Source organism: Pundamilia nyererei, unplaced genomic scaffold (genome assembly GCF_000239375.1).
Source record: "Pundamilia nyererei isolate P.nyererei 1_Seehausen unplaced genomic scaffold, PunNye1.0 scaffold00111, whole genome shotgun sequence".
Taxonomy (NCBI): Eukaryota; Metazoa; Chordata; class Actinopteri; order Cichliformes; family Cichlidae; genus Pundamilia; species Pundamilia nyererei.
Window position 1 is genome coordinate 29,289 of NW_005187512.1, and position 10,641 is coordinate 39,929.

At 38.9% G+C, this 10,641-nt stretch overlaps 1 protein-coding gene across 1 annotated transcript; it reads left to right on the forward strand.

Moving 5' to 3' along the window:
* Positions 1 to 212: 212 nt before the first annotated feature.
* Positions 213 to 9,837, forward strand: LOC102195799 (gap junction alpha-5 protein-like). Its single transcript, XM_005741519.1, has 7 exons — positions 213 to 654; positions 4,087 to 4,214; positions 5,628 to 5,792; positions 7,598 to 7,894; positions 8,177 to 8,242; positions 8,337 to 8,485; positions 9,352 to 9,837. The coding sequence occupies exons 2-7, from the start codon at positions 4,146 to 4,148 to the stop codon at positions 9,818 to 9,820; spliced, it is 1,215 nt and encodes a 404-aa protein (XP_005741576.1). The 5' UTR covers positions 213 to 654; positions 4,087 to 4,145; the 3' UTR covers positions 9,821 to 9,837.
* Positions 9,838 to 10,641: the final 804 nt, after the last annotated feature.

Sequence of the window (10,641 nt, forward strand, 5' to 3'; positions counted from 1 at the left end):
ACTGGGTCTTTTAGCTATTGTGTCTTAATACAATATGTGACTTCCTTCAGTGCCAAACACCACAAACAAACACATGCACCTATATTTGAGAGTTGAATAGCAGGCAGCGAGGCACCAGGCCCACTTCCTCTGGAGATGTAGAAGGAGGAGAGGGGGAGAGAGGGGGAGAGAGTGAGAGAGAGAGAGGGAGAGAGAGAGGGGGGTATAAACTACAGCTTCACACACATTTCATTTCAGTTCAGATCTCTCTGGACACAAATTGCTCCAAACTGCTGGATTGACTCCTTTTTCACTCCCCTGAATCAACTTGACCTTCTCCATCGATCCGTCTTTGTGTCAGTTTCAACCTGTCTGTCCTGAAGTTTGTCGGGTTCATCAAGTTCACGCTGACATTCAGTGACTGAGGCTGAGCAGGAACGCTCACACTCACAGCTGGAGAGTGGCCGTCATTCATCACAGATCATCTGAATACGTGCATCTGTCAGCTGTCAAATCTGCTGCTCCTACCTCCTGAGGATCAACTCTGAAGAGGAGGAGTGCCTGGCTTACTAGCACCTCACCAACAGGAAGAAAGCATCCATCAGTTTAACCTCAGTCTACAATCATCAGGCTATCACTGGATTAGAAGTTTCCTTTCTCTGTATCCTAAATCGGGTAAAGTATCTGTATGTGACAGAGTTTTAGTTAATATCAGTTTAATATCAAAAGTGTAAGCATCTTTTTCTGTTTTTATGCATTCCAGTGTTAATAATGACCACATCAGTGCTAAAAATGACCGCAAAACCGCATTTTCAGACCCCAAAACCTTAAATAAGATCACAAAGAAGTGCCAGAAATAAAAGGTGTGTGTGTGTGCATGCCAGTGTGCATAAAGATAGAGAAATCTTTGAGTAAATTCTAAAATAATTAAGAAATTAAACTTCTTTTGTTACTTGAGTTTGGAATTTAGTTTGTCTCTAAATGAACGCCCATGATGTTGATGGATGTGGCAGAATTTTATCACGTTGACCTGTTAATACTTTCTATTCAGCTTATTATCGCATTGAAAACATCCTCATGTCTGACCGATGTCAATGATTCATCATTTATTATTGTAAACCAGCTCGAGAAAGAGGGGGCCTTTGTATTTGTGTGTTTGTGTGTGTGTGTCTGTGTGCCCATTATCAAGACAGGATGCAGAACAATACTGACTCCACATATACACACCCAGTCTCTCTCTCTCACACACACACAAAGAGAAACACACATGCATGCAAAGGTCAAGAGAAAGTCTATACAAGGAAGTAATATTGTTATTAATGATGCTGGGATCACTTGTGAAAGATATGAATGGGAGCACACAGACACACACAACACAGAGACACACACACACATGGTTTGTTCGAAGCTTCTGGGCTTTACAAAAACAGGAAGGGATGGGCATTTAATAAATAAGTTGCCAAAAAAGTTGTAATCTGATTTTAAACTTTTTTTTCTGGTCAGATTTTTAAGTTCATCTTCGTTTCTCATCTGAAATTAGTGCTTCTTGCATAACAACACGTCTGAAATAGACTTTTAATACAAGTTTAATATGAGTTCCAAGTTAGGGACAAAAACAGTCAGAGACATTTGCCCACTGGTTCGAGAAATGACATCAATCAAATGACAGAAGGGTGAGAAATTTGGCATGTAAAGCAGTCCCACTCCACCCAGAAATGCTCTTTATTGTTCCCCCTGTTTTGGAAGTCTGTACAGAGTCTGGTACTCATCAGAATCACATTTTGTGTAACATCAGAATCCATAATCCAAATACCTAGGTATGTCGTCATCAGTTACCTTGTCTGTGTTTCCTTTTTATTATCTTGTCATGTACGTATCTACACATACATGTATTTAAATAACAAAGATAAATGCAAAATCTCCTCAAACTTTAAAAATTGTGACACAAAATCTCATCCCAGGCAGTCAAATACTGCCACGTGTAATGCAAAAATAATTTAACAAATAATGAAATGAATTACTTTCTCAAGTAACTAAGTAATGTACTCTATGTTACATGTTACTTTTAAGAAAAGTAAAAAGTAATGTGAAATGTTTAACTTTTTTTAACCCCAACACACCCAGTCGAGTCCCAAGTGGGATAAATGTAGGTTTGCTCTGCGCCCACACAGCCCCACAGTTCACCCACATACTGCAAAATAACTCAAGAAGTGAAAGATATCAGGTCATATTCCAAGAATTTGAGGGTTTTGGTTTTTGTCTTTAAGGGTAAGTGCCTCTATTACGTAGAGACTTGAGTATTTAACAAGCAAAAGATTCTTGGTTCAAGCACAAGAGACATAAGACCTGATGGTTGTGTCAGGCCAGGTGCCTGGTGTGAAAATCTCCAGCATTGTGCGTTGATGCACATTGTAAATGAGGGAGTGCTTAAAGGAAGCACAGATTTTAATCAACATTCCATACCAGCTGGTGACAGTAATGCAACATGGGGTATATGTGGGTCCTACACTCTTGATCCTGGTACTGGTATGGAATGTGTGTACTTCTGGGCTCCATACCATTCGGTCCAGATGCCTAGTCCCCTACAGGCATTGGCATGGTACTGGGGCCCATAGTGGACTGCCCACTGTGGGACATGCAGGTCTGCCCACACTGGCCCCAAGGGGGCATGTTTGCTGGGAGGGAAGATTTGTATTCATACTGGTACAGACACAACCAAACATAGGAACAGACTGGATGTGTGTGTGTGTGTGTGTGTGTGTGTGTGTGTGTGTGTGTGTGTGTGTGTGGTAGCAGTGTTTACAGTAGATCTCTAGTTTTCCTTCCCCAGTGACAGGCGGAGGGGGAGTGTGGGAACAGAGAGGAAGCTAAACTAAACCATGGGCACAGACATTTTTATTAATGGGGTCGTGGCCGGGCTGGAGAGAGGCTCACACGTACACACACACACTGAAATGCACACACACACACACACACACACACACACACACACACACACACACACACACACACACAGCAACAGGCAGTCTATTCCTCAATGGTTTATCCACTCATCAACTAAGGTTTTTTGAGCAAGAGAATGGAAAAAAGTTAGTAATTGCACCAAATTTGGAATTTTAGAAGGTGCACTAATACTCCATGAATAGAAAACAAGGAGAAGCACACACAGTGAGATATTTTAAGTAACACAGTTTGCCCAATCCCCAAATGAAAGAAAATAATACCAGAAGAATAACCCCAGCTTTTTGTCCCCAGCCAACCATAAAACATTGTGCTTTAAAGGCAGCATGCATACAGCATAATCACTGTAGCTGGAGAATATTTCTAAATGTTTTGTGGTTAATCACGAATTTATGAGAAGTGCAAATGAATATCATACAAAGATATAAAACATTTTTCTAAAGATTGCCCCAAGTTATTCTCAAGATATGTGTTTAGCCCACCTGACCATAACATACATGACAAAATCTTCCACTGAAATATTTCAAGTCTTTTAGCTCTCCAGATTAAAACACTACAAAGTGATATTCTATTCTCAGTATTTCTCCTGGATGAATTATTTAAGTTGAAATATTTTGAAAAATATTTTAAATCCGCTTTATATACAGAATGAGGAAATGTATATATATATATTGAATATACGACTGTTATACTATAATTTTAGTCATTACATGGCATTCAGTTATGCGTTTCACATTTCTTCACATTCATAGCCCTAAAATCTATTTATAAACAAGATGAAATGTTTTTTTAAAGGAAGATTAAAAAATTGCGCCAAACAAATGTTAACAGTTGATGTTAATTTAATAGATTTTCATGCTTTTTTCTAAGCTAAAGACATTTTCTCACTTGTACATTCCCTGCTTTTGTTGAAAAGCATTCTCATGAAGTAATAAAAAAGAAGCTACATCTCCATAAATGTAGGAAGTCCTAAAATCTATTGAAAACATAAAATTCTGTCTGATTCAGGGAGGATTATTCTTGGTACCTCATAGATTTTTTATTAAACTTTGTTATAAAATTAGTTTGTAAGATGTGCCTGAATGCATCATGTGACCCACCTGTTACTCATGCAAACCTTCCCATGCTCTTTGTTGGTGTGTTCAGGTGGATATTGCCCAGCTCACAGTTTAGCAGTGAGTAAGGAATTTGAGTTGTAATCAGTCATGGCAGACTGGAGCCTACTGGGAAACTTCCTGGAGGAAGTACAGGAGCACTCTACCTCTGTTGGCAAGGTAACATGCAAACACAGACATGTATATGTACACACACATTGCATACTAACACACAAGACTGGTCCGACATCCTCTGTTCATGACAGACAAACATATACACTCAAAATAGAACATTCATGTATTTCTAAATCATCCTGTTTATTTTGTGTATCCCGACTCGTGGTTTGTGGTTTCAGAGTCTTGTAACACTAGAATGAAATATCATACAAACATCTGTTAGTTTAACCATTCGAAACTCAACTCAACAAGTCTTAAAAGAAACCAAAAACAAATAACTTCACTTTCAGAGATTTTATGGAACTAATGTTACTTACAACTGTAACGATAGTAACCTCTGGTTTTCAGTGCATGTCCATTGTTGTAAAATGTGTGCATGTACTGTGTGCGTCCTCTTTCTTCAGAGAAGCTAAGTAGTAGTAGTCCTCAAAGTAAGTTGTTTACAGAACTGTTGGCAAAGCTTAGGAATCCAGGAGCACAATTTATAAACCAAGATAACAAATTTAGACATGGCACAAGGTCAAGAGGACTGGAATTCACGTTCTTTGTGGGACTGTTTCTTTTAAATCTTTGTTTCACTCGCTTGGTTAGGTTTAGGAAATGATGACGCTCTTGGTTTTAACCCCCCCCCCAATAAAAATTACATATCATTGAACTTGTGAGAAGGCTCAGTTTTCTAGTTTAGATTCTTTCTTAAATAACTAATTGTAATGGTCAATTCAATCAGTCAGCACTTTGTGTACTTTTTCTAAGGCATTTTTAAATCTGTTTAGAAGTACTACAAAGATAACCAGCTCCTAAAGTATGTAATAACTTTAGTTCAGGGTGGCCATGAAGTCAGTACTGGCAGACCAGCTATTCTCACTGCCAGCCAGCTGATGGCTCAGTTAGAAGTTGTCAAGGCATCCAACTGGCAAACCTCATACAGGGAAAACTATTTAAATGCCACTTTACAATCCAGCTAAACTCCGAGTCCTCCTTTCATGGTGCACCCGACCTAATCACTGACCTATTGTTCTCACTGCTCTGTGCAGGGTCTTGCTATTGCTCTCCCTGCTTGTCCATGGATGGAGGTGGAGTTTCCATATCATAAATATACTACCAAACACAAATAACTGCAGATGAAAATAACAATTTTCATTCATTATAGTGGCCCTCCCCTCTGGGCTGGAGTAACCTTTAAGAGCTGTTTATACCTTTATTGTTTTAAAAAGGGTAAAAATGGGAATGTCCACAGTCTAGACTTTGATTAAAGGATATTTTAATTGAAGCAATTCAGCAGAAACAAATAATTATAGTAACACTTAAATTACACTTGTCCAATTAACCTACTCTGAGCTAATGCTGATTTTGTTCTAATCTTTGGAAGAAGAAGAAGACTGGAGGTCATAATTGCTTCATGTTTTTTCTCCACAGGTGTGGCTGACCATCCTGTTTATCTTCCGAATCCTTGTTCTCGGGACAGCAGCTGAGTCATCGTGGGGAGATGAACAGGAAGATTTTAACTGTGACACTGAACAGCCAGGCTGTGAGAACGTCTGTTATGACCGAGCCTTCCCCATAGCACACATACGATACTGGGTAATGCATTGGCAGTCAAAGATTATCTTTTTGTTTTAACCAACTGAAATCAAAGATCATAAAGAAGTCAGCCAATCCATCTTAAAGCTTGACATTTTATTAGAAATATATTAGAGTTACTCTATCACATCAACCAAAAGAACTTCTTTATACCTGTTGATGATTTTTAAACATTTTCTAAAACTGTAAATACAATATGAACTCTAATTAGTCAGTTGGAATATATCTGTGTCTGTACATCCCTGTTCATTCATCAAACATTTCAGGCATCATACCATAAGTCTTTATGGTATGATGCATACCATAAAGACTTGAATGGTATGAAAGGTTGAGTTTCCAATTACAACGTAAGTTATAACATAGTCGTTGCAGTCGTTGAAGAAAAAGATTTAATTTTAAATCTATCACGTGTTAAGATTGGTTTGCCACCTTCCTTACAGCTATTTACTTCCATTTATTTCAGTGCAGTGTGAAAAATAAATTGCAGTCACTTGATGTCCTCAAGGGATTAATTATGGTGAAATGTTTCCATTTCATACAGGCTATTCAATGAGATTATCTATGCTTGCAGCCGAGAGCAAGGGCTGCTTTAAAAATGCCTCCCTGCAAATGAATCCTCCCCCCCCCCCCCCCCCCCCACACACACACACACAACAACAGTCAGATCAAACAATAAAACTCTTATCAAAATCTCAGAACCAAAAAAAACGGAAACTCATTTCCCAAGAAATGTGGCAACACTTTGGGTTGATGCATACCATAAAGACTTGAATGGTATGAAAGGTTGAGTTTCCAATTACAACGTAGGTTATAACATAGATTTCCAGGTCTATCAAGCTTAAATCTTTGCATTCTACTGCATTAGTCTGACCTAAATTTAACAGCTTCCTAGAAAATGAATAATCTTCAATGGTGGAAGTTAAACTCTTGCAGATATCAGATTAGTGAGTTAATCTTTTAATTTTGCATCACTATCCTTTGTGTAAACCTAAAAAAATAAATGTTCAAGTAATATGTTCAAGCAGGCTGCAAAGCCTGCAGTGGCAGCTGCCCCAGTTTGTCCCCCTGAGTACAGACTAATACTCAGGACTGAGCCATAGCTTCAGTTCAAAAGCCCTATTTAAAAAGGAGAGCGCCACCTGTTGCTGTTCAAGCACTCAACTTCTAGTTGAGTCTTTCTGTCAAAGACTGCAGGAAAATAGGATCCAAATGCATTCTCCAAATGAGACGGGTTTGAAGTGAGCAAAACCTTTCTTGTGGCTGATAATAAAACAGATCATAATATAACAAAGTCCAGAAACACAGCAGACAACAGAAGGGAACACACTAGAAACTATATAGACATGGGGGACGTGGAAAATGGGTAAAAAGAGACAGCTGAAATGAATCAGGAGGACTTGACACAAGGAAGTAAAATTAAAAGCAAGGTACAAGCAAGAACAGATTATCAGATAAAAGAAGATTTAAGGGGAAGAAAGAGAGAAACAAAGAACTAAGACACTAAGAAACATGGCAATCAATTATAACGGAGAACAAATTACAACATCAATTATGATTCTAAAGTTCATGAAAACACATAACTGGGCTAATGGGCCAGAACAATGACACATCTCTTGCTTTTCACACTTACAATCACTGATGCCTGATCTGCTCTGGATGAGAGTTTCGTTGTTTCTCTCCCCACCTAAATTGTTTAAAGTATAAAGTCCTGGGAGTCCATACTGAGAAATATCTCACACTGCTGCAGATGAAAATAACAACTTTTGTTTTACTTTTGATTATAAATCTTATTCATGTCTTTCTAGGTGCTCCAAATTGTGTTTGTATCCACTCCCAGTCTGATCTACATGGGCCACGCTATGCACACTGTCCGCAGAGAGGAGAAAAGAAGGAACAGGGAGGAGGAGGGAAGAGAGGAGGGAGGGGGAGAAGAAGACCCAGGAGGAGGTGAAGGAGGAGGTGGAGGTGCAGAGAAACAAGAGAGGAAAGGGGAACGAGATGGAAACGAAAAAAATGAAAGTCACTCAGCAGGTCGAATTCGCCTGAGGGGAGCGCTGCTGCAGACATATGTTCTGAGTATACTGATACGCAGCATCATGGAGGTAAATGTCACCATTTCTGCCTTTAACTTAAACATAACTTGATAGCAGGTCAAGATTTCAAATCTGTCTAGTTCAAGCTCATGTCTGTCCTCCAAAGGCTGTAGGTGGGTCTGAAATGGGAAGAGAAGCAAATTAATGAAAAATTGCATTGCAGAGTTTGGACCAAATTGCTCATGAAAGTTTAGGATTTGTAAACATTAAAGGACTCGTATTTGTATTGTGCCTAAAACATGATGTCTACCTGTAAAAAAAAACAACAAAAAAACCTGTCCTTCCATCCAGGTGGTATTTCTGTGTCTTCAGTACTTCCTGTATGGAATCTTTCTCAATCCTCTGTACGTCTGCAAGGTAAAAATCAGACATAATTTTGATTTCACTCTTTGCTGTTAACCACAATATTTGGGCCTATAACAGTAATTCTCTTGTTCCTTTGCTCTTTTAGGCATGGCCATGTCCACATCCAGTTAACTGCTATGTCTCCAGACCTACAGAAAAAAATGTCTTTATAGTGTTCATGTTGGTCGTGTCAGCTGTCTCTCTGGTCCTCAGTGTGCTTGAACTACATCACCTGGCATGGAAACATTGTTGCAGGTCAGAAATTCATTGTATAGTTTTTTAGTTAGAAAAGGTTTTTACATGACGACATAGACAAACGAATTCAGAATATTCTTTTGAACTATGATGATAATTGATGATTAGTTTTTAGGTAATTAATGATTTTATTTAATGATTGTTATGTTTATTTCTTATTTAAGAAGCTTAAAGTTGATAAAGTTACTAAGACCTATTTGAGCATTTAGTCATTAACAAAGATGTAATTTGTTGCCAGTTTGCACAAACAAAAATAGTGGTGAATTATGTAACAGTTTATTTCATATCAGGTACGACTGTGTTAATCTGTTGTTTTGTGACCCCCAAAGTGGCCAGAAAAAAGTGGAGTTTTAACTAGACAAAACTCCACTAACTCCACTAAAACTCCACTAAAAATGAAAAAATAAAGGTGGCTTTCTTTCTGAAGAGTAAGAGTAAATACTGCAATGCGGTAATAATATCCTAATATGTTACTAGACACAGGTTATTCTCCTGTATTCAGTCTAAACCTGATTAAAGAAAGAGATAAAGATAACAATTGCTGATGATTCAGATTTTTGGTCAACAGTGAGACGTATTCATATGGATTTTAAAGTCTTGTAAAATTAAACAATGCAACTTTCTCACGAAATTTCATTTCCCTCAAGAGATTCGATTCCAATAACAATTTTGAGCCTTCAGTGATTCAGATGTACTTCCTGGAATTTACCATTAGAACAAATGGAATGAGGAAAACAGGGAATGCTTTCCACTTTGTGGTAGTGAATTCTTAAAGAAGTGTTCACAGCGGGCAGCACGGTATGTTGTGGTTGGCAGCATAACTTGAAATCTTACATTTTCCCACTGGTTCACTCTGTTTATTGCAGGCGATTCTTGTGCTCTACAAAAGCCAACAAAGCAGCCAACACCTCTCTGAGCCGACAGCTCTCTTTGTCTCCTCCACCACCATCGACACCACCCCCAGATTTCAACCAGTGCGTGACTGGCTCCACACACTTCCTACCCCTCCCCTTCCCCAACCACCGACTAGCAAACCAACAAAACTCTGAAAACATGGCTACCGAGCAGAACAAAATGGCAGCCGCAGTGGAAGAGGTAAACTTCCTCCAAATGAGCTGCTATTCGCATGGATGGCAGAAGACCAATGACGGTCAGATCCAAGATGGGAGATACCTGAGACCCGATGCTAACTGCTATACCCCCGAGAGCAGGGACGTCGGCTGTGTTCAGATCCAAAATGGTGGCCCAGACGTGCTGCTGCATAAGGACAAGCGAAGATACAGCAAAGCCAGCGGAACGAGCAGCCGAACTAGAGCAGATGACCTCGCAGTTTAGAAAAAAAATAAAAAAAATAGATAATAGATTTACAAACCTGCTGAAAAAAACCACACATGCATAAAAGACAATCTAAAGCTGAATAAGTCCGTTCACCTTAGCTTTCATAACATGATTCATTTTATCTAAGGAATCATGCAAATGATGAATAATTCCTTTTATCTTCTTCCTTCCAACATTATACGGCTCCTAATGACTTAAACGATGGTCTTTACCCAACATCTGAGTAATCGCCCTGCACTAGGGATTGAACAACTGGGCAGCAATGTCTGGAGTTGTGGTGCTACACAGATTGCTAAATCCATCAAGAATAACTGGATTGTGGCTTCTTCTTGAACTGAAACAAACATGCACCTGAAGCTTGCACTGTTTATATGCTGAGACTTAAGTCACCAAAAAGGCCATAAAAGGTGAAAAAAAAAACACAGTTTGGGTGACACCATTGAGGGAGTCTGCACTGTAGAGCATAGATGTCTTATTCTTTTCTTTATTTACTGGTGTGACTCAGTTGGGCACAAATTAATTCATGACTTTAGTCACAAGCATGCTGACAAAGCCTTTTTTGAGAACAGCAGCAGTGACTGTATCTGAAAACTTTTCAAAAACATGCTCTTTGTGATTTTTATCTCCTGACTAACAGCAGCTTGTGCAGGCTAGAAGAGATCTGGTCCAAGTCACAGCTGTCTTAATAGTACTAATGTGTTTCAGGACCTTAAAAGGCCCAAATGGAAAAGCTAAAAAATGCACTAAAATCCTGACTGTGACGTATTTGTTATATTTCAAAGCCCAAAGAAAAAGGCATGAGGCACATTCATTTAAAG

Coding starts and splice junctions, on each gene's coding strand:
- LOC102195799 (XM_005741519.1), top strand. CDS start 4,146: ATGGCAGACTGGAGCCTACTGGGAAACTTCCTGGAGGAAGTACAGGAG. Junction 4,215..5,627: donor ACTCTACCTCTGTTGGCAAG/GTAACATGCAAA, acceptor TTTTCTCCACAG/GTGTGGCTGACCATCCTGTT. Junction 5,793..7,597: donor TAGCACACATACGATACTGG/GTAATGCATTGG, acceptor ATGTCTTTCTAG/GTGCTCCAAATTGTGTTTGT.